At 38.4% G+C, this 26,339-nt stretch overlaps 2 protein-coding genes across 5 annotated transcripts; one reads left to right on the top strand and one right to left on the bottom strand.

The window, feature by feature from the left end:
• The first annotated feature begins 684 nt into the window (after positions 1-684).
• Positions 685-26,206, top strand: pio (zona pellucida domain-containing protein piopio). Of its 3 annotated transcripts, XM_089261498.1 has the most exons (9): positions 691-855; positions 1,423-1,781; positions 12,901-12,953; positions 14,063-14,111; positions 19,231-19,471; positions 19,574-19,640; positions 24,441-24,910; positions 25,000-25,318; positions 25,450-26,206. In XM_089261498.1, the coding sequence occupies exons 3-9, from the start codon at positions 12,909-12,911 to the stop codon at positions 25,645-25,647; spliced, it is 1,389 nt and encodes a 462-aa protein (XP_089117624.1). In that variant the 5' UTR covers positions 691-855; positions 1,423-1,781; positions 12,901-12,908; the 3' UTR covers positions 25,648-26,206. The 3 variants fall into 3 exon arrangements, with proteins under 3 accessions (XP_017958889.1, XP_089117624.1, XP_030240226.1); XM_018103400.3 differs by lacking the exon at positions 1,423-1,781 and having other exon boundaries at positions 685-855; XM_030384366.2 differs by lacking the exons at positions 691-855; positions 1,423-1,781 and adding an exon at positions 11,872-12,151.
• On the bottom strand, positions 15,376-17,701 carry LOC149091021 (actin-binding protein IPP-like). Of its 2 annotated transcripts, none has more exons than XM_089261796.1 (5): positions 17,233-17,701; positions 17,040-17,164; positions 16,148-16,907; positions 15,841-16,040; positions 15,376-15,781 (listed from the first exon to the last, which is right to left on the bottom strand). In XM_089261796.1, the coding sequence occupies exons 1-5, from the start codon at positions 17,605-17,607 to the stop codon at positions 15,511-15,513; spliced, it is 1,731 nt and encodes a 576-aa protein (XP_089117922.1). In that variant the 5' UTR covers positions 17,608-17,701; the 3' UTR covers positions 15,376-15,510. The 2 variants fall into 2 exon arrangements, with proteins under 2 accessions (XP_089117922.1, XP_089117923.1); XM_089261797.1 differs by having other exon boundaries at positions 16,148-16,793; positions 17,233-17,699.
• Positions 26,207-26,339: the final 133 nt, after the last annotated feature.

Genomic DNA, 26,339 nt, shown 5'->3' with positions numbered 1-26,339 from the left:
ATAAAAAGAATAATTTATTTTAAAACAGGATGTGGAAACATTTATTGAACAGATTATTTATAGAATTTTCCAACAAAAAAGTTTTATATTTTAAATGATTAATATATTGAAATTAAACTTTTAATATTATAAATATACCATAATTTCCCATTAAGCTAAGCAGAATACGAATTCTGAATGATTTTAAATATATATATCATTACAATGCAAGTCTAGCCAACTCTCGTTTAGTTGGGAAATCTAAATAGATTTCATGATTCGTTAACTGATTCGAATCAATTCTGAATAGCTCTTCAATAAGACACACTAATTCACTACAATTGTCTACCTTTTATCCGATGAGAATGGACTATATAGCAGACTTGTCTCAAGTACTTTTAATACCCTTTTCTCCGAGGCATATATAGAGAGCAGCAGTCGAGCGTGGCCCAGGGCCCAAGTGCAAGATTGTTGTGTGGGCCTCAGTTGTGGTTGTTGGTGTTGTTGCTGAAAAACTGCCAACACCAGGTTACACACACACACACACACAGAGTACACACATACGTCATACACAACACGAAGAGCGCGGCGCCAATAAGAGCGGCTCAGCTTGCCAAATACTCCGACAACGACTCCGAAAACTTAGCCAGACCGGTTGCTGTCGGAGTGCTGTTGCTGCTGTTGGCGTCTTGACTTTAGAGCGCGACGTCTGTTCAATTCAGTCTTGGCCAGGTCGGTGTGCGAGACACACATCAACGAAAAAAGAAAACAACAGAGAACCAAAAGGCAGCGCGTCTCGTTGTCGTCGTCGCGCGTTCGCTCTATCGCGTTCAATATTTCAAGCTGTCGGCGAATCGCAGATGAAAAACCGAGCATGTACGTGTTATATATACAAATATATATACCTATATATATATATATATACATATAGAAGTTGTAGAGAGTGTGTATTGTCTTTTTGTAAAGCCATGAAATGATTCTTAATTTGGTCTTACTTGGGAATGTGCAAACGCATTTGTGACGCTGACAAAATTAAAGAAATTTTTGCCGTTTGATTGTTGTTGCCCTTGGCGGCCCATCAAATTGTTATTGCTGTTGCTGTTGCTGTTGTTGCTATAATGCACAACGGGTGGTTGAACTAGCTGTTAATTTCGACTTCATCACGAATTTTTGAAAAATGTGTTTCGAACCAGGCTTGTGCCTGTGTTGTTAACTGACCGCAAGTTTGTTGCCTAAGTCTTTTGTTATTGCGACTCCTTGAGAGCTTCAGTTAGAGCAATTAAACTGTATGCATGTATGTGTAGATGTGTGTCTCAGCACTCGCTCGCTCTTGCTCTTTTGGCTCTTAAAAAGCTAGATGCTCTTGCAATTTTTCCTTAGCAATTTTGAAGCTGCTTTTTAGCCGTTTTTTATAGCCTGTTTCTTTTGCCCTCTCTTCCGCAGCAAAGCAAAATTACAAATAAACAAAAAACCCAAATGTGCGCCAAACAAAGAGGAAGTTAAACAAATTAAATTAATGCAAAAATAAAATGAAATATAGATGTAAAAAAGAAGAAAACAAATTATGCGCCTGTGAAAAAAACAAGTATAATCCCATGATAAATTTAGTAAAATAAGTTAATGCAAAATTTATATATATATATATATATATTGCCACATAATTTTCTGAATTTGCAAAACAAAAAAAAATATATAAAACAACTGTATAACACTCGTTAAACAAAGGCCACATAACTAATTGGATTACGCAAAGGCATATATACATATAGAGATAAATATAAAACGGGAGGATTGTTAAAAAGGTGAGTTGGAAGTTATTTCTTTTGAGATTGGCAAATGAAGCGTTAGAGCTTAATTATGCAGAGATACAGCAACATATTCAATATGGCGCTGGCCATATAATATATCTTATTTCATTTTTTTATTTTTCGCTTTTGCTAAATTGCAAGCTAAGCTACAAAAGATGACTTCATAAATCGCCGTCTGAGGCGGTCCTCATCTTTGAAACCGGTTCGCGACGCGGCCTAAGCCAAGATTCGCGTCGCATACTGTATCAAGAAAAACATTTTGTTGTTGTTGTTGTGTTCAAGCCAAAACGTTTTATGCGCGCAAAAAAAAAAAATGTAATTTTTATTTGTTATTTTATATGTATACACATGTACGTATATATATATAAATATATGTATATACATTTATATATTTTGGTCAGCCAAGTTGCGTTTTTCCTGTGCATTGAACCTGTTTAGCTCAAGGTTAGGCCGCTCTTTCCCGAATTGGTTGTCACAGCGCGCTGGCCAAGTTCGCAGCAGCCGCAGCCGCAGTCGCGGCAGTTACATCATCCATCTGTCGATCACAAACATGGAGATGCGACAATCTTGACTTATTAGCTTGCATGACGCGGCATGCCACAGCGCGTAGCACGAACGTTGTTATACTATCCACATATTAACATTATTATGCCCCTGCAAAGCAATTGCCACGTCACGGACATCCGCTTTTGACCGCGGCAACAGCGGCAACTGCCTCGACTGGATATTGCGGCATGTTGCATGTCCGGCATTTTTAATTTTTATGTGTCAACCACACCAGCCAGCCAGCCGAATCTCTAGAAATGTTAGGAAGTGACTCGCATTACGTGCATGTGCATGCTTGAGCATTGGAAGAGCAGTTAGATTATTGTCAGCTGAGACTCCATACATAAGCATAGCTAGTCTGCTATATAGACACATTTTCAATGGAAATATATGTGAACTGGCATTAACTCTACTTACGTCTTAAGAACTGAGAACTGTTCAGCATAGACTCTAGCACACTCTGAGAACTCTTCTCTTTGGATATTCTCTAGCCTCCGCAGTCAGACTCAGCCGCATGGCTTTATAGTCGTCGGCCTTTTACTATCCCTTGCACAATTTTTATGGCACTCTTTTAATACTCTGCTCACTAAGTGCAAGAGAGTAGATGTGTATAATGCTTAGCTGTAGCTATGTGACCCAATCAGAATAGAGATTTTAGTGTTCCTACCTACAGCTAAGCATTCCTAAAACTCTTTAAGAATCTCTCAACAAAATGGAACTGTTTGAATGCCCAAGAGTCAAGTCTGAATGGGATTTTTCAGTCGCTGACGTCATATTTATTATTTTGCCTAACATTTTGAGCTCGGTTACAAAAAAAGCTCACTTGCGGCAAAATCTTAGTCAGCTGGAATTCACAATAAAATATTAATCAAATCATTAACTGTAAATATGTGTATATGTTATATTAATATTTTATATTAAAATTTATTTATTGATATAAACTGATTTGTATGCTTATGTATGCCTTACATATTTTCAGCAATATAACTAGCCTCATTTTTAGATTAATGAGCATATTTATACATATGTTAATAACTGAGTTTTCTGCCCAAAAAAGTTGTATATCTAAAGTCCAATTAGTTATATTATCAAAAACTATGTTCAACTATTTTATATTCCCATTTTCTATCGAGCTTCAGCTTGTGGATATTGCCATTGAAACTTCTAGCCTTCTACAATTATATTACCTTATTTTTATGCTTTGCAATTTGCAATCTTTCTTCAAGCACACCGCCGCCGTCCAATTAGTTCTAGCCATAAATCTGACTAAGATGAAAAGCTTGATGCTAGCATTTTTAGTTGGAGAAAAACCATTTACACTGCCCACACGGATTGAGTACTAGAATCTATTGCTAATTGGCGGGCACAACATTTCGAAAGAGGCTGCGTACACAGACCACTTGGAATCACATTAATCATAATGAGATGGAGCCCGCATAAAAGGCTACGCGCCTCTCGTTAAATATTGGCTACAATTCATAGAACAAAATGGAAAAAAAAGCTTGTCTAAACTTTTAGCACTTCTAAGCAATGGCCCTAAACATAATTATGACTCGGCGTTTCGTATGCCTCATTGTTGTTGCTGTTGTTGTGTTGGCGTCTAAAGAAGCAATTAGAAAATGTGATTGATTGACAGCTGAGCAGGGTTGAGAGCGGCTTGCATCATCAGCATGTGGAGATGAATGAAAAGGGTTTTCATTTTGGGGCCAGCACACAGAGTTTTTCCGGAACCTTTCGCTGTGATGCATGCCCTATTAATTGGTTAATTTGTGGTTGTTAACTATCAAAATATGTTCATATAATGCGTGTTGAGTGCAACACCTTTTGATATGAATAATTGTGGGCACTTGCCCCCACACATCTCTCTCTCTCTCTCTCTCTCTCTCTCTCTCTGTCGATTTCAACTCTATGTCTGTTGAGCTAATTGATAGTCAGTTACAGATTCCGATTCTATAGATTCTTTAAGCATGTGGGCTGTTGCGGCAGACGCCAACGCAGTCAAAAAAAAAAAAAAAAAAAAAAAAACAAAATTTCAATAATTAAAAGGCAACAAAGCAAGCTGTGAGACCAGTTATTATACACACACACACACTCACACACGAGTCACTTCTTGGCCATAATGAACTTAACTTGTTTATATAACAAGCACAACAAGCTGTTCGACTGACCTTGAAGCACAACAGCAACAACAACAACAACAACAGCGAAATGCGTCGAAAATATTATTTTTTGTTATATATAGTTTTATATTGTGTTGTCTGCTTTTAATTTTTTTTTTTTTTACATTTTTTTTAGTGGTTTGGCATATTGCCTCATTGTAAAGCACTTGAAAATTGAATTACGCTTACAACATTTTTGTGGCAAGAGCTGAGAAACGAGTTAAGACAACTCTCCGGAATATTTAATATATTTTGAGTTATTTATATGATATATAATTATAATTTGACTTTGAAGATATAAGTATATGGCTACGCTGTGAGTTCATGAACTTAATAATTGACTTATAATCGCTTTGCCATTTGCTGGCTCGCAAAGAAAGCTCAGAGGTTCATTCAACCTGCGGCCAGAACTTGATGTTACAATGTTGAATTCCATGTTTGATTTTTCTATAGTTCTCCCGGCTTTTTTTCTGCTGTCATTTTTGGCTACTATATTGATTTTTACAGTTGAGCTAACAAGCAGCTAACGGCTTTCAATATGAAAGACTTAGGCAACGAACTTGCTACTTAACACTGTTCCAGCTCCACGTCTCTCCATCTCGCTCTCTCGCTCTTTTCGTCTGTCTGGCACGCATTACTCATGTGTCTGCTGTTTCTCTCTCTCTAATTATGCAAATTCGGATTTCTGCAGCTTTTCGTTTGGTTTTTTTTTTTTTTTCTCTTATTATTCATTTCATTTGGCTGTAAGGCGTGCCAAACAATTTGCATTGGCTTTTAAATGAGTCAGCAGCTGTGGCTCTGGCTGTGGCCTGGCTTTAGTTCCCGTTTGTTCAATCAGCTGCTGGTGCTGCTGTGTATTTTAACTGCAAAAATAGTCTGGCTAGCTTGGCTGCAACGTGTCCGAAAACCCATAGGCCAGCAGCTTAAACGCTGACAGAAATAATACAAGCATTCGCCTGCGTGGGTTAGTCTGGCCCAGCAAGGCGAGTGCCTTGCAATTGTACAAACGTTCAACGTTCAACGCTCAGCTCAGCAACAAAAACACTTTCAAATCGCAGCCAAGTGGGGCGTGGGTGTGGCCAGCTTAATATGCGGCTGAAAAGCAAAATCAAAACTAGCGCATGTAGTCATGACTTTTGAACCAGGTCGCCCAAATTTGCAGTCCGACTTGATTTATTTCGAGCGGCGATTCATGACGACAAATACAGTGACTAAATAGCTAGAGAGACTTTAGTATATGCAGATTAGACTAGAGTATATGAATATGAATGGCTAGAATATATATAAATGAACTCTTTTTCATAATTATCTAAATTGAAATATACTTAATAATAATAATATATACTTAATAATATACTTAATATATATACTTAATAATAATAATAAAATATACATAATAATATTAATATATGATATAATTCTATTCTGTTGTAGACAAATAGGTTTTTCTATTTAATGAATTAATTAGGTCTAAACTCTGTCAGATCTATTTCTGTTTCCTCTGGCGAATGTGACCTTAGGTGATGTTAACTCATAAAATATATACAATATATATAATTATGTAACAACACTAAGAATTAGAAAAATATTTTGCCAAGTTTAATTTGTAAGAATTAATAATTTTAATAATACATATGTATATAATATTAGTAATTTTAGCATAAACAATTTCTCTTAATTGCTTAAATATTTGTTAAATAATTTTTTGCTTGGTTTTAGTATGTTAGGGAATTAATTTTAATGTGAATTTTGATAAACAAATTGGAATTTTTGTTATATATTTAAACATTATTATTATAATTTTTTTTTTTTTTTTGTGAAAATATATACAAATTTTTTATATATTTTTCTTTTGCTATACTTTGTATAACAAATACTTTTAGTTCTTAATAACTTCAATAAGTAACATTTGCAGAATTTTCAAGCAACTCTGGCGTGTCGCAAAATTGTCTGAGTTCTTTTCGAGTTTCAAATTACCAATTAGTCATTAAAATTAAGAGCTGCGGTAGCCAATGTCGCTGGAGGTCTTCGCATTTAAGTACTTCTAGGCGCAACAAAGCTTTAGTACAAAATAAAAAAAAATAAAAAACAACAACAAAACTGAAAAAGTAAACGGAACTGTTAAGCGTTTTTCCAAAACCTGTTTTTGCGTCGGCCTCAGCTCTAGCCAAGAGTCAAGCAACAACAACAACAACACGCAGACAATGGGCGCCAGGCCGATGCCAACAACAAAAACAACAACAATAACTAGCCAAAGTAAATGTCTGGCAACTGGAATTGTTGTTGCTGTTGTTGACTGATAAAAATCGAGACATATTCAAGTCCTACGGCTAAAAAATAGCTAAAAAAGCTAAGCTCAAGTCACGTTCATTGCGAATATCCAATGCGTGTTGTTTTATTTTTTCTTTTACTTTTTTTTTATACATTTTGCGGTATAAGAAAATAAAATTAGGCGTCAATACATAAAAAATAGCCGTTGGGCCTTTTTTTGTGGGTGCTCAAATGTTTTCTTTTTGCTTTTCTCGCTGTTTTGTTTTTGACAAATCATCAGCTAAAATAAAAAAACAATTTGTGTAAATTTTTACGTAACTGCGTGGCGAAAAAAGAGAAAAACAAAAACAAAAGAAGACAAAAATGTGAAAAAATAATAATTGAGAGTGGGGGGTTTCTTCTCACAGGCCACAGCCCCACTAAAGATGTGGCAATTCGTGAACGATCCAATTTAACGCACTCGGCCCAAATGCGGGCCACACTTTTGCAATCAACTTGGCTGACGGACAGGCGGGCAGGTGGAAAGACAAACAGAAGTGGGCGGGAGGGCGCTCGGGCTAAAAAGCACGCAAACCAAGTCCAAATATTGACGCACATTTTGTAAGCGAGTCAAGCTGTGGCTGAGCTAAGTACAAGCTAGAAGAATATATGCATGGAGACAGAGAGTGTGAGGACTGGGCGAATACCCTGTAAATAGGAATAGAGCTGAGCAGCGCGGAGGAGAGGAAGAGAGGGAAAACACAGATTTGCAAAGTTCGTGAAGAAAATGGAGAAAATGAAATAGACATAAAGTAGATGACTAGCAGATGCCCTGTAATTTGAAAATGCTAAGCTGAGAACAAAGAAGAGGAAGACGAGAAGATAGTGAGAGAGAGAGAGAGAGAGAGAGAGAGAGAGAGACCGATAGAGTAGCTATAACTAAGACTTGTAAGGTTTGTATTTGCAAGCTTGAGAATTATATATTTACCTCTGTACCAGGAGACATATCTAAGTATACCTACACCAAGCAGATGTTTTGTATTAAGAGTACAACTAAAATAATCTTTAAAAAAAATATTGTCATATATGTTTTCTACAAAAACCAGTTGCCCAAGCCTAAACTCAAGTCAAGCAGCCGTTGCTAAGCTGCTGCAAATTTATATTGATTTTCCAGTCATTTAATTTGTCTCTTGCCAAACCAACTCGATATACCCTTTTTAGCCTATTGCACAAGGACAGCTTGGAGAGCTGCGCCTTTCCATTTAAGCCGCTGCAAATATAAAGTAACTGAAAACTGGCTCATGAAAACAATTTTGGCCATGTTGCAATTGGTCAGTATAAAGTTTGTTGCCTAAGTCATTTGATTTTAGTGGCAGAGACACAATTAATGTCTCTGCACTTTGTCTTAATTGTTAATTGCAAATAATAAAAGCGTGAAGGGGGGAATAAAAACCGAAACAATGGAAATTGATGTTGGCGTTGATTGCAAATTGCAAATGAGCAACTGTTGCTATTGTTGCTTTTTGTTGCTTTTTGTTGCAGTTGCCGTTGTTCATCTAATGACCTATTGCTGGGCATCGTTAGCGCATTTGCACTCGGGCTGTGCAATTGCAATGACCTTGACGCAATCGTCAAGCCGTAAAACAAAACAAGAAAAACAAAAAAATAAAACATTCGTTCCGTTTCGTTGGTTGCGTTTACTTTGATCTGGCCCCCAGTCTCTGCTCTTTATCTAAATACAAAACTTGTTAACTTAAGCTGGCAAATGACGCCTAATAGCCGCTACTGCAGCACACCCGAAGTATATATATATATATAGATATTTGTGTATTCTTGCTAGATTTGAAATTCTAATTTTGTATTTTTTTTTTTTTTTATATTCAATGCGTACTTATTTGCATAGCTAAGCAGGTGAAAGTTTCGGTTAGACACAAAGACTGACAGAGACACACAGCACTTCAATTGGGTTTGATCATGATCTTAAGCCCGTTTGATTAGCACACATACGAGTTCTCAATGCGAAGTAAAAGTAAAAGCTAAGACAAAGCCATGCCTGACCCCAAAAGCGAACAAAAAACTGTAAAGAAAAGCCATATACATATATATGTATATCGAGTAAGAGAGAGAGAGAGAGATAGGGAGGGAGCGAGGTGGAGATATGTGATGGGCCTCGTTAATTACCATAATTAAGAACACAATGCGGGCTGAGATGCAGCTGCCGCTGCTGCCTGCTGCTAGATAACAAATGGAAACCCTATAAAAAAAAAATATATATATAGCCAACTTACTTTCTATTGGAATTGCAGCGAAATTAGCTAGACGATGCGTTAGATTGATCATATACTACCATATAAATGGGAAGAGGGAGGGCAGTCTGGTTGCTGTGGAGATTTCTCATTTTTATGGCACTTGGAGCAAACCACAACCGAAAGTTGTTAGCTGTTAGCTGTTAGCTGTTAGAATCTTGGTCTTTGTCGTTGCCCGTTTCGATTTTTATTTTCATTCGTTTCTTCGTCTGCGTCTGCTTCTTCTTTAGTCTGTTGCTCATTTCAAATAGGTCAAACATTTGTGGTTAGGCGCGCTGCTCGTATGTGTGCAAGTCTGTGCATGTATGTATGTGTGTGTGTGCTTAACACACTTCTTTTAGAGGTATTTGCCTTAGGCAATTTGCATGGCCGTGTTTCTTGTGTTGATTCTAATTGTGAGCGTCGCCTCGTTCTAATGAAGTCGATTTAATCGCCCAAGCTTGTGTCTGTCGAGTTCGTGTCTTGAGTCTTTTGATTGATGTGGAAGAACAACATAATTGGTTCAATCAAATGTGGGGCAGATGCCGCAACTAGATAATGCTTCGATCAGTAAGGCGCCATGGAATAAGTCGAGCTATCTCTGTCTCTCTAATAGCATCTCTCTAGGCCTGTCTCTCGCTCTATCTCTGTCCCTCTACCAATTAGCACAATTTAACGCATTGTTATGCGCCTTTTGAGCAAAGCGATTTTATAGTTTGTTCCTTTCAATATCGCTCGAGCAGAAAGCTTTAAAAATTAAGCATGGCGAAAAAAACTAAAAATAAACAAAATAGGAAAAAATCAACTTTAAAAACTATGAAAAAAAATGGGCTTTTGCATATGCTTATGGCTGGCGGCTTTGGCACAATGAAACAACAGCACGCGAGGTCATTTAGTCGCCACATTACGTATACGTCTAGTTGCGCTCGTAAATGAAAATGCAATTGTTTAAACAAATATGTTTGCTTAGCGCTTTTTGTCTTTTCTGTTATTTAATTTTTGTTAAGTTTTTTTTTTTTACACGCGCTGCTCACAGCTCACAGCTTGCTGCGCGTTGCTCGCAGCTCGCTTAATTTATTCAGTTGCACGGCCCATTTGTCGGCTTTTTCTATACGTATTTGTTTTGGCTTAAAGGTTTTTGTGTTTGTTGTTGCTGCTGCTGTTGTTTGCGGTTGCTGTTACGGAATGTGTGTCAAACGAATACGACACTTGACAGAGTCACATAAAAATATCCGTTACAGCTGAATGCACGCACGCATTCGCATTGATGATCATCGATTGAAAATGCTCAGATATTTAAATCAAAGTATATAATGTATATACACATATATGATAGTATTAGAGGTATTATCTAGGACTTATCATGAGCTGTATATTATCATATGTTGGCTAAAAATATTTTGCAAAGAAATCAAGCATGCATATGTAATATAATATAGAAATAAAAATATAAAAAAGATTAAAAATAAATAAATAAGTATATATAAATTATTTAAAGAAATATTATATATAATATAATATATATATTTAAAAAAAAATTTTTTTTGTATGCGAGAAAATAATTAATTAAAAATTTAAATAATAAATAAAATATATACATGAATACATACATACTCTTACTTATATATAGCTCGCTTTTTATTACAATTAAAACTAAATAAATAAAACATTTGCCTTAAGCCGCTATCACATCATATCAATATTATGCCAATGCTATCAAAACTACAAATTAACTGAATTAGCATAGCTAAAATGAATTTTCAGTTGAGAAACACATAAATTAAGATTTCTGTGCAATTTCCTGCTTACTGAACTGACGTACCCCACTCGAAGGTCACTTTTGAAGCCATTTCATTGGGTTTATTGCAAAGGTTTTTTTTTCGCTCATGTTGCTGTTTGATTTGGCTTTTATTTTTTTTCAAACTCTCGAAACTGGGTAACGAGAGCAGATGCCAATCAGAGTTCATTATTCATAATTTCCGTTGAGCGCAATGCGCACCAATTTTTTTTCTCCTTTTTTTTCTACTTAACGTTTTTGTTTGTTTGTTTTCGCTTGCAGCGGGTCTCTTGATATTGTAATGGGGCAAGGAATGAACGGGATCGGGATTTTTGGAAAGTGCATTGAAGTTTACATTCATTCATTATTAGTATTTATATTTGTTAAGGGTAGAGAGTACTGCTTGATATAATATATAATTGAAATAGCAATCTAAAAATATAAATAAATAAATGAAAAGTAGAAAATTATTATAAGATTATTTAAAGTTTGCTAAAAGTATTATATTTATTAAATTATATTTATATATGTGTATTGAATAATATTACTATTATTATTATTATTATTTTTGTTAATTAAACCAAACTTTAGTATGCCAATATTAAGTTGTTAATTATTCTTATAAATATTTACCAAATTTTAGCTTTATTTATAGTATATATTTTTATTATAAAATCTTAATTAGTTTTTTAAATACAAACAACATTTTTGCTTTATTTACAATTCAGCTTCAGCACCTTCATTTAGAGTATTTAAAATTTGCTCTATATTTATATATTTTTTCTCTCGTCTGTCGCGATTTCAAATGCATGAGCTGCGCTTTTAGCTTGAAACAGCTGTTGACTGTGTTTTTTATGTTTATCTATTTGTTTTTTATTTTTTGTCCGAGTGAAGCTCAATTGGTGACATATTTGCGCTTTGCTGCTAAATGGGTTTACGTCATGCGTCTAATTTTAGCTAATTTATTGCAATGCGAGTATTGTCTATTTGTTGTTGTTGCTGCTGCTGCTGCTGCTGCTGTTGTTGTTGTTGTTAGTATTAGTTAACTTTTTGCATTTGACGGCTGTCAGTTGAAAGCTGTGAGTGAAGCCACGCGGTTAGCAGCGATCGGAAGATCTCGCGCTCTTTCTTCCCCCCTCACTCTCTCTCTCTTTCATTGTCTCTCTTTTTTGTGTGGGCCTGGCATTGACAAATATCTCTATACATACATATGTATATGTATATTTGGTTGGATAATGCGAACCATTTATCAACGCACGCTGACGATATCGCTTGACCCAATTTCCATTTATTAATAATCCCAAAAAGATTATAGCACCGGGAATAATAGACAGCTGCAATCAATGGGTGAGTGTGTACGTCTGTCTGTCTCTCCGTCTGCCTATCGGTGTGTCTTGTGACATCATCTCGCCGAGCAAACAGAAGTCTCTAGCGGCTTTTATCACATGCGCCCGGCCAGCCTATGTAAGCTGCATGTTGTTGTGACTCTCGATAACGATCATGCTGTAACCAACAACAACAACAACAACAACAGCAACAACAATCAACAGCATCAACAACAAGAAAACTTGTTGCCTCTTCCTGACCATGACTCGACTTTCATATCTTCTCACAGCACTCGATGCATGCAGGAAGCTCTGTGCCGATGGAAACTGCTTATCATGTGCCCCATTTGGTTATTGATATGTGTTTAATACCCGTTTTTGGTTTTGCTCGCCTTGCTTACCTCAGATGCGCCCTCTCGATGCGCCTTTACCGTTATGATGCTTGTTGCTTCCTGTGCATATGTGTTGCTGCTGCTGCTGCTGCTTATGCTGATTTTAGCCTCATTTCTGGCGGGGCACGCAACCTGTGGCAGGCAAGCTTGGCTGACCCAATTGCCAGGGCTGAAAGTTTCGCCTCGAGCGAAAAAAAAAACAACAGCCAACACCTCTAATCAAAAATTCATTGAAAATGATTTTTTTTTTCCTTTTTGCATAATGTAATCGGATTTGTATATACAGATAGTCAACCGGTTTGCTCATGTTTTGTTTCTCTAATTAATCACCAGAGTTCGCTCACAATTTCTCTAATTCTCTCTGTTTGTCTCTTTGCAGCACCCACGATGAAGGCAAGCACTCGAATTTTATGCACGGCGCTGCATCTGATTGTAAGTATAGAGTTTATTATCAAATATGGAGGATAGATATATTAGATAGTCGATCATGAGATAGAGAAGTCATATAGGTTATATATTTATAATTCCTATGTATATTTTTCTGATAAAATATGTACTTTATATGCCAACTTCTAATGAGAGTATGTTGGGGAAGAAAAATGATTAAAATCCTTTCCAATACCTTAACTCCTTTCCATTTTCTTAGAACTGATAGAGTGAAATATATTTACGCTAACTTTCAGCTCATACCAGAAGAACTTCCCTTTACCATATTTTATATCTCTTTCTCCAGCTGGATATCCTTGGATATCGGATCCACAATTCACATCATTCTGATACCAGCAGCACGATATAATCCCAAGAACAGCCCTGCATATGCATATCTCACATTTATCAAACAAGCTTGGAGCACTCATTGTCTGACCTCATTCCCTAAAAACATAAAAACAGAAAGAAAATAAAAAAATTGGCTAAACACATCAATCAGAGTCCGGAGGCTGTGAATGACAATTGGCTGGCCTCAGTGAGATTAACCTGAATATGAGCCCGGCAACAGCGGCAAGCTGCACTCCGCTGCACCGCATCGCCCATTGATGCCGTGCCAAGTTGCCAAAAGTGGCACAGACGCTGGCAGCTTGCAGTTGGCTGAAAGCTCTTCCATGCCTCGATTCTAAGCCGGCTTGGCTTAGTCTCAGCCTCCGTCTGAGCCGCCACTTGGGGAGGCACAGTTTGAATTTCAACTCTAACCCGACGCGAGCTGCTGTTGGCGAAAGTTTCCTTATTTTTTTTTTTTGGCTGCATTTGCGCCTTTAGAATCGTGAGAATAATGTTGCCCATGTATACATAGAGCCAACCCCTGTCCCTCTCTCTATCTCATCATCTTTGTGTGCACGAATATCTTGGCGCATTTCTCTGCATTTCCATTTTAATTAAAGGAGCTCAGCTCTGCAGCCTGCAGAGTTGCATAGATTAGTGTGGCATTAATGTCGGCTCGATCGTGATTTATGTCAACAGCTTTATGGTGGCTCCCCCTTCCCCTCCCCCTTTTTATTGTCTAGCTAATGAACATTTTTCTAATTTCTATCCACTTTCTATTGCAGACAATCGCAGCTCTAACGACACACGGCGCACAGATTCCAACACCAGAGAGTAAGTGCATTAATCTTCCCTAAATAGCTAGTTGTGTATTAAGTAGTTAGAGCTAGCATTGAAATTGAGTAACTTAAGCTAACTTAAGCTTAGCTACTACCCGTTGAATATATTTATATAAATTTATTATACATTTTATTTTAATTATTTTAAGTAATATCAAAACTAATTAAATCTTGCAATTTTATTTATATATATTTACATTTAATTCTTCGAGTTGCAAATATATATAATTTAATATAAATAATAAAAATAACAAAAATAAATAAAATAAAACAATATGGTAAAAAATAAAATAAAATAAAAAATTAATAATGAAAAAAATAATATAAATCAAAAAACAAATAATAATATTAAAGCAGTATTTAAAAAGAAGATAAATATAAATAAATAAATAATAAATGAAATAATAACTAAATAATTATTTAGGATAAATAAATTATTAAGGATAAATCAAAAATAAATAATAATGTTAAGTAAGTATTTAAAAAGATGATAAATAAATATAAATAAATAAATAATAAATGAAATAATAACTAAATAATTATTTAAGATAAATAAATTATTAGGGATAAATAAAAAATAAATAATAATGTTATATAAGTATTTAAAAAGATAATAAATAAATATAAATAAATAAATAATAAATGAAATAATAACTAAATAATTATTTAGGATAAATAAATTATTAAGGATAAATCAAAAAATAAATAATAATGTTAAATAAGTATTTAAAAAAACAATAGATAAATATAAATAAATAAATAATAAATGAAATAATAACTAAATAATTATTTAAGATAAATAAATTATTAGGGATAAATAAAAAATAAATAATAATGTTATATAAGTATTTAAAAAGATAATAAATAAATATAAATAAATCAATAATAAATGAAATAATAACTAAATAATTATTTAGGATAAGACCGTTTTTTTTTTTAAATTTTTTGACATTTTAATTTCATTATTGAAGTTGATTAAATGAGTTAGCTTTTCGATAGGGTGAGCATTGCCCACTTTTGAGGCCTATGCCAAATTTGTTGAGGGAATGCAGCCAGCGGCAGCTGCTTATCCTGCTCACAAATCGCGCAACTTCAACTGAAATTGCAAAAGTGAAGGTGTTGTTGGCTTCACGTTTACCTGACTGCCAACAATACCAACAACAATTACAACAGCAACAACAACAACCACAACAACAGCAACAGAGACAACCAAACAAAGAGCTGAGGAAGGGAGGCCAAAGCAAAAGTCAATTCATGTCGCATTCAGCTGTCTTATTAAAAACTTGGCTGGCCAAATATTGCGGCATACTTCCGCCTGCTTGGCCAGCCACACACACACACACAGTGGAGCTGTATAACTGTATACATATATAAATATTTATAAACACATGTGTCTATTCAGACCTGAGCCGTGTGCAGCAATCGATGGGCTCGGTTAAATAGACTAGGTTGCGCCAGTGATCAGGTCCTGTTTCGTGCAGACTCTTCAGATAGCTGAGGAACTGGGCATAGGTAATGAGCTGACGTTGGCCACACTTGAGGTCATGGTGATAGGAGCACTTCTCGTCATAGACCCAACGGCGCTGATCCGGCACTTCGAGTTCGGGCAGCGGAATGGCCAACCTCTGCCGGGGATCCTTGCAGTAGAGCTCAGCGGTGACGTAGCTAGAATTGAACATGGTCATGAATGGCACTTGATGGCCGTAAAGCGAATCGGGACTTACACAAAGGCTTTGATGATCTTGTCCTTCACATATGGTAAATTGGCTATGTACTGCATTATACGTGTGCTCTGCGGCTGTTGCAGGAAACGTAGGAATATGGGCGAGAGAAGATTGAAGCGAATGCACCTTATTAGGTCCAGCACATATTCAACACGATCGGGCCAATCGTGGCTGAGCCAACGCACGGCCGAATAGAAGATCTGAAAGAGAACGAGGCGAAATGCAATAAAGAAGAAGAAAGAGGAGTAGAAATAGTAGGAGTGGAAGTAGGAGTAGAAGTAAGAGTAGCAAAATCCGAATAGCTCACCTCAATCTCACTGTTGACGCCGGCATTGGGATTGTCAAGGAGTCGGCTGACATAGTTGAAGTCCATTTCGATAAACTCCTGCGATGAGACAAGGGTCAGAAAGAAGCGACTGATGCGTGCGAAGCAGAAGAACTCAATGTTAGTCGAATTCATGTAGCTCATGTTGGGCATCAGTGAGAAGGACTCGTTCTCATTTTTAATAATGTCCAGAGCATTCCAGACGGCGTCGGTTATCTCCGTGATGCCTAGATATTTGGCCGAACTATAGAGTTCCAGTAGACTGCGAGCGCTGCATCGTTTCAGGGGCGGCATCTCCTTGAGCAGCATCCATTTGTAGATGAATTGAAAGGCCGCCGGGGTGACCTTATGCGATGGCAATCGCACCACATAAGTATCTTCCAGTTTTGGGCGTCGAAAGTAGGGGGAATAGACTTGCAGTACGCACTGAAAGCAATGGAACTTTTGTGGCCCCACATACACCTTAACATCCCATTTTTCGCCTGCCTGCAGTATTGGCTCCACCTGATCTATATAACAAGGCCGCTCGGGCTCCTCCCTATCGTAATGTATGTCATCGCTCAGATCAATCAACGGAATTAGTCGGAAACTCTCATCAGAGGACAGACTCTCATCGGAGTCAATGCGACTAAGTGGGATCAGGAAGGAGATAAGATATGAGAGGAGTAGACAGAGAAGCATATGATTGGTGTGAAATGAGAAGAAGAGTGAACAGAATAGAAAGCAGACGAAAAAGATGTAACTGTTCTCTTTTCAAAGGCGTGAATAGAGCAGTTGACAGAGATGAAAGAGGTGAAAAGAGAGGAGAAAAAGAAGAAATTTAAATAAAATAAGAACAAAACGGAAGAGAAGCGAAAAGAAAGATGAATCATACCTATTCATTTGCCAATCTGTGGATGACTCCTCACTAAAACACGGCTGGAAGGTTGAGCTGATGTCCATTTGGTCGGTGAAATCCTTTGCCATCTTACTATCCGAACTACTCTCAAGGCCTAGTACCTGTAAGAGTGCGAGGATTTATGGGAATTAGTAGTCCCAGCTATGCCAATTATATAATGGGTATATACCTTTTCGTCCGATAACTCTGATATTGGAAATTTCCCGTTGATGAGATCCTGCAGCTTCAACATCTTTGCAGTAAAGCTTTGTGAGCTGGTGGATTTCCTCAGCTTTATTTCGCTGCTCGACTTCAGACTAACCAATTCGTGCTCCTCGGAGTTAAGGTCGATCAGCTTTGACGTATCCCAAAGCACCTTCAGAATGTGCTCGTCCGACGATTCGGAGCTCAGCCGAAAGGTAGCCGCCGAAATCTTCACATCGGGAAGCGAATGTGCAGATGATGCAGGTGATGCAGGTGGTGTAGGTGGTGCAGGTGGGTCAGCCGAGCAGTCCGCTGCACTTGGCTGGTCGGTGACATCTTCGATAATAAAAGAATCTTCCATATAAACAAAAAATGTATATAAAACAAACTTAAAATTTTACAAATATAAAAGTCTTTTGTAAACAATTTTCAGGAAAAATAAATAAAATCAAACTTCAATTTGTCAGATATAAAAGTAAAAGAGAATTGTATTTCGACTATTGTCAAAAGTGTTTAGAAAATTTGTCAACCCGAAAAGCTTGCTATATAATGGAATAAATAATGTTATATAAAAGAAATTTCTGTTGAGTCAAGCCGTAAAGAAAGGGCTTTACTCTGCTCCATTTCGTGGCTGCATTTGACTAAACTCCACATAATATGAATCAACATTAAGCACTTACAACAGCAACAAAGCGAACAACTAAGCTGACTTTGGGGCCGCAGAGAGCAGAGAGCAGAAAACCGGCTTTCGAGCTGCATGCGATTACTTGGCCCAGCAGCATGTGCTGTAGAATAGGCATAGAAGCCAGCTAACTGATGCGAATTGCTGGAGGGTTCGTTGAACTAAACCAAAGCAACGCCATCTTAGGAGAGCCGCCTAGGAGTCCCCTCCACTCGCAATTACCAAGCCACTCCACTTAGGCCAAGTTTTCCAGTCAAGAGCAAGCCAGAGTCAGAGCAAAAAAGCAGTGCAAAAAGAAAAGAATGTGAATCTAGCTGCAGGCGCATCGCACGCGAGGTGTTTGTGCACACACACACACACACATACACACTTATTTCTATATTTTATATATACATATATATACTATACATATTAGGTATATAGCTTCCATAGCCCTGTAGCTTGTCAGTTTACTTGGTTTCTGGGCTCAGCAATTACCAAGCATCAGGAAAGGTTCTGACTGCAATGCACAAGTTCAAGGAACTGCCAGCTCTCTAATGCCAGCTGCTGCCGCTGTTGTTGTTGTTGTTGAGGCTGTTGCTGCTGCTGCTGCTGCTGCTGCTGCTGTTGCTCTTTGAATGGCTTTTCAATGTCATTAACTTGGCCAGAGTTTTTTCATGTTTGTCGCAGCATTTTTGCTTCCGCAGTTGCCAGCTGTAGCTCAGTCAGCTTCGGCTTCAATGGTTGTTGCTGCTCCCAGGGGCGTATTTATAAGGCGGCCATTGTCTTTTGCAAATACCCTGTACGAATTGTAAATGTGGGCAATACATATATCGATACTAGAGATATAATGCTAAATCGGAATGACTAAAATATGTTTAGATTTATATGAACTAAAATAAAGTAATATAATATAATAGTATATAGTTATACATATATATATTAGTATCATATAAGCCATATGAACTAACATAGGTTTAGTACATCTTCAAGTTACAAATAGAATATTTATTTCTATATCTCCAAGATAGAAAATCCATATGTAGCTTACAGGGTATCTCCTAGTCACTCAACAGCTTCTACTATTTTCTTTTACTGTCTCGTGTATCGCTGATGATTTATGCGAATGGCCCGAGTTCAGCCGCATCCTCAGCTCGCATTTGAGCTTTGCCTTCGCCTTTGGCTCTGACTCTGCCTCTGACTCTGCCTCTGGCTTTCGCTTTGTCTTTTCGATATTGTTATTGTCTAACTGTAGTTTGTCTTTTCTAACTGTAAATTCGCAAATATTTCATAAACTAATCCCCCTTCTCTTTTACTTTGCAGAGGATGCGCCTGGCACGCTAAACGCTGCCATTGCCGCTGCCGAGGCGGAAGCAGCTGCTCAGGATGCCACGCCCACAGCGAAGCCAGGCAGCATTGCGCCCAATGTACGTGTGCAGTGCCAGTCGGGCTCAATGCTGATCACGATCAAAGATGCGCCACCCAATCACGAGACGGGCCTGTTCAGTGGCATGATCTACCCGAAAGGCCTCTCCAAGAACTCCTCATGCCTCAGCGAATACAGGTGAGCAGAGTGTGCGTGTATGCGTGTGTGTGTGTCTGTGTGTGCCATACAGCTTAGATTGGCATCATCATCAATATCTCATCTTCTTCATTTTCTTTGCAGAGATCACATTGGCGCGCTGCGCTACAGATTGCCGCTGCGCAGCTGCAACACGATGCCCAAGGAGCGGGTAAGTCTTGTCCAGTCCAGCTCATAAAATCTAGGCACCCACATAAGTTACGCGATTTATGAGATGCCAGCATGTGGGGTTGTCTTGCCTTTTGCGACATGCTAATTGAGTTTTTCAACATTAACTGCTTATAAGGCACATTAGCTGACAGAGATTGGTTACAAGGTGACCCATCCATATGCCAGCTTGATTAGCCGACGAACTTGGCTGGCAAGACGCGCGCGCGCTGATTGAATCAAGCTGAATCAGTGCTTGTGGCTCTTTGGCATTCAGCTAATGACACGCTTATTAAGGTATTCGCATCATCAACTCGTTGACAATTGAACGGGAGGTGGCAGCCGGCGCACAGTAATTGCCATACGGATGGCGAAGCGTAGCTTAAGATTTGCCCCAACTGCAGCTCAAGTGGAGAGTTAACCATGCAGTATGTAGAGGTTAATTAGAATGCAATGAAGACGGCAAATGATGATACTTCCTCAGCTTTTCTCTATATTTACTATATCTTACATGGTTTCTCTCATTCTCTGTCTCTATTTTCTGTATTTCTCTGACCTCTGTTCTGAACTCTCACAGAATCTCTTTCTATCTCCTTCTTTTTCCCGCTCTTTCCTTCATGTATATATCTTCTCCTACCTAGTTATACAAAATTTATGAACTTGCTCCGCATAGATAGCTAAACAGAATACCAAAAACAACTTACTTTGAAAAAATATCAGACCTTTAGTCTTATCTTAAACGAGATTTAGCACAATATACTTTTTTATAACTAAACAAATTGACTGGGATCGCAACTTGTGAGATAAGTCGATGAGTCCAGTTAACCCAATCCCATATGCATGGCCAAATATCAAATGACCCGAAATGGTCAATAAATTGTGATATAAATTTTTAAGTTAGCTTGGGTATTACGGCTCAGATACATACAGATGTTGTAAACGCTGGCTAGATGTTGAATGATGCTTTTATGGCGTGGCTTATTTATTGGCTCATAGCATCGATTTACGAGCGTTTACGCACGAAGCTCATATAGATGTATGGACACATGTTTGTGTATATATTTTGAAATCTCAATTAGCACCCAGGCACAGATATATATGTATTTATGGCCAACACACACGCATGCGGCTGTTATTGTGTTACATTTCTTGTTTTTAGTGTAATTTTCCAAAGCTAAAGAGTTTTGTAATTTGTTGCTTTTGCCTTTCGCTCGATTGGCCTGACACAAATCGTTGAAATAATTGCCGTTCAGTGTGGCAATCGGGCGTGTATGTAGACTTTTTGCACGCACTCTGTGCCAGAATTTCGCAGCCAAGTTTGTTGCCTCAGTCTTTTGTGTTGGACACTGTCTGTCGCCGTTAAAGCGCTAAATAAATAACTATGTAATTTAAATAGCAATTAAATGAAAAGAAAAAACACAAGTTAAGTGCAAAATCAATATAAGCCAAGTGAAGTTACCTGCAGGTTTTTCTCTTTGTTGATGTCATCACCGTGGCCAGTCGACTGCTGACTGAGGCAGGATGCTGCGCTTACGTCAGCGTGGCAGATGAACTCAGCACAATGCACATTTGCATACAATTCCAATGAAAAAACCTATACACACACATACACACATACACTAGCATAACTGCCTGCACATTTATGGCATCAGCTTTTTATTTATGTAAAAAGTCGCGTGTCAACTGCCGCGAAAAATAAAAAATAAATAAATAACAAACGTTGCCACGCCATTGACTTCCAAGCGAGGCTTCACAACGACCCTGTTGTTATTGCTGTGCCTAAGGTAGTAGATGTTGTAGATGCTGTTGTTGTTGTTGTTGCTGTTTTTATTAGACTTGTTGTTGTGCATGCCAAGCACAATTAAATAAGCTATGAATATTTTAGCTATAAACGCGGTTTTTTGTTTGTTTTGTTATTTTACTTTTAAGATACATGTATTCATTAAAGTTTTCAATTAGCTGTTATATTGCATATAGGTAAAATGGAATATATGTATATCCTTATTAAGAGTGACAGCCTTGTCATATATTGATTTAATATCCATTTTTAGATAGAGTAAAAATTGCAATTAGCTAGGCAAGTAGTCTAGGTCATTAAATGTTTAATATTCAATAATATCGCTCCTTGAATAATCCCCTTTTTGATCAGCTCTTCCCTCTTTGAATAATCCTCTTTCCGATCAGCTCTTCCAATTGACCGCAATGTAGATTAAGATTCAATTAAGTCCTGAAGCCCAGGATATCTACTAGTTGGATATCTAATTTTTGGTCTCTTACTAATCATGCACATCAACTATACCACATATTATTTATACTATAGGGTATGTGCTTGCCATTCAATTCTATTCAATATTCACTCTACTGCCTGTTGTTCAGTTCAGTGTAAGCTAGACTCATTAACCTGCCCACCGAGTAGCCCTCTGTCTGTCATGTCAATTCTTTATTAATTGTTTTATTGCTGCCCTAACTGTGGCATGCAGGGTCAGCCAATAGGTTAGCAAGAGAGCGAAAGAGACAGAGACACAGATGTGAAGGGCGCTTTAATTAAATTATAATTGCTGTGAACAGAGAGTAAAAAAAAAAAAAAAAAAAAAAAAAACAATATTCAGAACTTGTAAGCCATGCCAGGCATTGATAAGCAACATTTTCCAAATTCAATTCCAATCAGACCGCGAATTGTGTGAACAGCAGCAACAGCAGCAGTAGCATCAAGTTTGTTGCCTAAGTCTTTCGTGTGAATCGGCTTATGCTCTTCAGGCTAAACAAAATCGATTTGTTCTGTGCAGTGCGCAGCGCATCTTTTATGATCTCGAGGCAACGTTGGCGGCCATTTGGTCAACGTTCAACGGCCGTCCATGAAAAATGCCAAAAGCCATGTATGTGTGTGCGTGTGTAAGCCATGTAAACATGCTTCTCTTATTGTTATTGATATTTTATTTATGAAATTGACTTTTAGCTGCTGTTCGACTGGAGCGAAGGTCGCTGCCCACGCAGCCCGCAGTCACGTAATATACGCTTAACGCATTGCCGTTGACATTTATGGATCTTAGAGCGTTGCGACTAAGTTGTGCATTTCTTTACATTGCCCATTAACATATCCGAGCAGCAGTCGACGCTGCTGTCCCATCTCAGATATTCTAAACCAGTTTATGAGAACTGTCGCACAGAAGTGTCATAATGACATAATAGCTGCCTGCTTCCATCTACCGTTATGTGCTCTTCAAATCTTAAATGTCATTTTATTACAGGCCATCTTATTGGCCTCCATTGTCTGTTCTCGCTGCTGGGGAACTGAGTTGGCTCACATAACTGTCAAACATTTATGACGTTCTGTCGTTGCCTGCACGTCAGGGAAATAGCTTCCCACTTTGATTTTTATGCGTTTGGACCTTTTGGGTGACGTCGCAGCCACTCAAAAAGCATTTCCGTGCCCAAATCTGTAGACAGACCCAATTATCAAAGACTTCCGAATGCGGCACGTACAACGAGACCCAAATACAATTGCCAGCAACCACGCGAGCAATTGATGGCTGAAGAGCCTAACCAAAGTATATATCTTAGAGATGGGCGGAAGAGTGTGTATTAATGCACGATTTGATATGGGGAGAAATTTATAAAAGGAATATATATTATAATATAGGCAGGCAATATATTCTGTAATCCGATATATGTATACAGAAACATAAACTAATTAGAGGGACGGGACTTAAAATATTTATAATCGATTCTTAAAGATATGTAGCTAACCTCAAACATTGCCGACTCCACAAAAATTTCTGAAGATATATAAGATATTATAGACATCGTATTATGCAGTCGTTGCCAGTTATCTGCAATATTATCTTTAAAAGCTCACGGCGTGTTTTAAAGACTTTGACACGCGATCATCTCTAATAGACACGCGATAGTATGGAGTATGTGTTATTTTATCTTTTGTTGTTGCTGTTATTATTGCTGCCCGCCAGCAAAATTAGCACAAGCACAAGCGCAATTACCGTTATGCGTGTAGAAAATAGAATGTGAAAGAAAGAGAAAAAGAACGAAAAGCTAAGTAAATGTGCCTCGGCCTGTGGATGAATGATATTAAATGTATAGATATAGGGGCAACTGGGCAGTAGAATGTCGGTTTGAAGATGAGCAATGATGCAATGCAGCAGATGTACAACAAGCAACAGGCAACAACAGACGCTCGCAGCAGATTGATTGCTTCAGCCAGAACTTGGGGTAAAAACCAAACTAAGCTGAACCGAAATGTAAATTCATTACGCAAACATTGCTAATTTGTGCGGATATGGAGATAAGGGCGGGCTTCACACTTGGCTGCACGAGCTTTAGCACAATTCTACAAAGCACAAGTCTATATAGATAGGTAGACTTGAGGAAGTGCTCGTGATCTAACGACGGCGACCTCGTCGCACATCAAATTTCGTGCTGGCAATTTTCAGAGGCAGCGAGGCGTGAATCTCTCCAGCTACAAGCCATATGCATAATGAGACACTGCAGCAGGCCCATTGTATGCACAGTGGGGCAAATCGAAGCTACGCTCATATGGCTTCAAAGACAGCATTTAATTTCAGCTTAGGTTGCATGCTGTGGCAAGTTTGTTGCCTAAGTCTTTTGTTTTGCTAGCACCATTCTATAGAAGAAGCGCATCAAATAGGAGTAGCTAGAGGAAATGCTTGAACGCTAACGAGCCGTCGAAGACTCAACTTGCATGCTGTGGCAAGTTTGTTGCCAAAGTCTTTTGCAAGTTTGTTGCCTAAGTCATTTCATTCACGTTCTGCTTCTCTTTTGCTCGTTTCAGGACGATGGCGGCATCGAGTTCTTCAACACAATTGTGCTGCAGCCGCACTTGAAGCTGATAACGGATCTGGGACGCGGCTACCATGTGCGCTGTGCCTACATGAGCCGCGACGCTGCCGTCAAGCCCAAGAAGCATAAGGTCGTCCATAAGCCACAAGCCTATCGCAGCGATGAGCACGACAGGCGCGACTATGGCCGCTCGTTGGACAAACAGCAGCTTGATGAGCTGGAGGATGATGATGATGATGTTTACGATGTGGATGCAACAGATAACAACGAGCTGCCTATGCCCGGCTGCCACATGAAGATCTACAACGACCAGCACAAAATCGCCGACGATGTGAAAATCGGCGATCCGCTGACCATTGTCATCAGCATCGACAAGCAGGAACTCTACGGCCTGCACGTAACGGATTGCATTGTCCGTGATGGCTTGGGCTGGGGCGAGCAGCGACTGGTGGGCGAGGATGGGTAAGTCAAATGGTATATGGCATGGAAATGGTAGCGCATTGCTCAAGTATTCTCTCTCTCTCTCTCTCTCTCTCTCTCTCTTGCTTCAGCTGTCCCATGGACAACGAGATCATGGGTCAATTTAAATATACGTCAGATCGTCTGGCTGCCAATGTTACCTTCCCGGCCCACAAATTCCCCTACACCACCTCCGTGTACTATCAGTGCAATGTACGTCTGTGCGCTCTGCAGGATCCCAGCTGCCAAGAGGCGCCTGTGTGCACGGGCAAACGACCCAAGCGACAGACAACGGCCGACGGCAAAGACGACGAAGCGCTGCCCGCTACCATCGAGGTCTTCTCTGGCCTCTATGTCAATGAGAACGAGAATGCCAACGATAGCGACGAGGATGCTGTCTACAAGGAGAAGGTGAGTGTAAATTGTTGTAGTAATAATGCGAGGGTAGTTTGATAAATGTATGAAATATAGCTGGAGGTATTTACTTTTATGTATTTCATTTATTTAATTGTTTCCTCTCTTTCTGCTCTTCTTCATCACAGACCCTGGAGGATGCTCTGTGCGTGTCGCAGCGCACCTTTGCCATAGCCATTGCCATTGCTGGACTCATTCTGATGCTGGCCGTGGTGGCCGCCGTGCTGTGCATTATGGCACGCCGCAGCACGAAGACGGTTTCCAACTCGGGCAGCTCCATATACAGTGGACCCTACACAAACACCGCCTTCTCGCACAGCAGCTAAAATGTGACAAACAAAAATTGAAAGCAAAAGAAAAGATGAAAAAGAGAAACTTTCGCAAATATTTCCAAAACTCAATAATGGAACACTCAAAGTGTTTAAAAAGAAAACTTTAAAATATTGAAAATCAAGCTAAATGCCAGCATTGAAGAAGAGCAAGAGCCGCCTGCGGTAGTCAAATGCAGTTTTAGTCTGTAAGGTCACAAGTTTTTAATTTAATAATATTACAAAATGAAATAATTAGGTTTTGCATGAAATGAAAAGAAATTTCCCTGTGCAGAGATTACCGGGCAATTTCCCCGTCATTAGCTAATTGCCCGCTAATGTCACAGAGTTAGTTGTGCAGTGCTGCCAAGTTTATGTATAGATAACTGGGGCAGCACCGCATTTCGGTAGCTCTGTTAAAGCACGAACTCACGTGTTGGTGTCGGTTGGATTCCACTTAGATTCTTATCAGAGTCAAACGCACACTCCTCGTTCTCTCTTGTAGTGCAGTCATTAAACTTTATAATTATACGAATATTGTATTTATCTTACTATTTAACTTGCTTAATTTAAAGAACTCGAACTAACAACGAATGCAGCAGCCGACGCTCAGGTGATATTTGTATTTGTACTTTAAATTTATAAAAAAAAAAAACACAAAAAGCAAAAATAAACAAAGGAGGAAACTAAGTTCCAATAAATCTGCCTAT

This window comes from Drosophila navojoa, chromosome 5 (genome assembly GCF_054131105.1).
Source record: "Drosophila navojoa isolate 15081-1374.11 chromosome 5, UAZ_NAV_1.0, whole genome shotgun sequence".
Lineage (NCBI taxonomy): Eukaryota > Metazoa > Arthropoda > Insecta > Diptera > Drosophilidae > Drosophila > Drosophila navojoa.
This window is presented reverse-complemented; position numbering and strand designations above follow the sequence as displayed.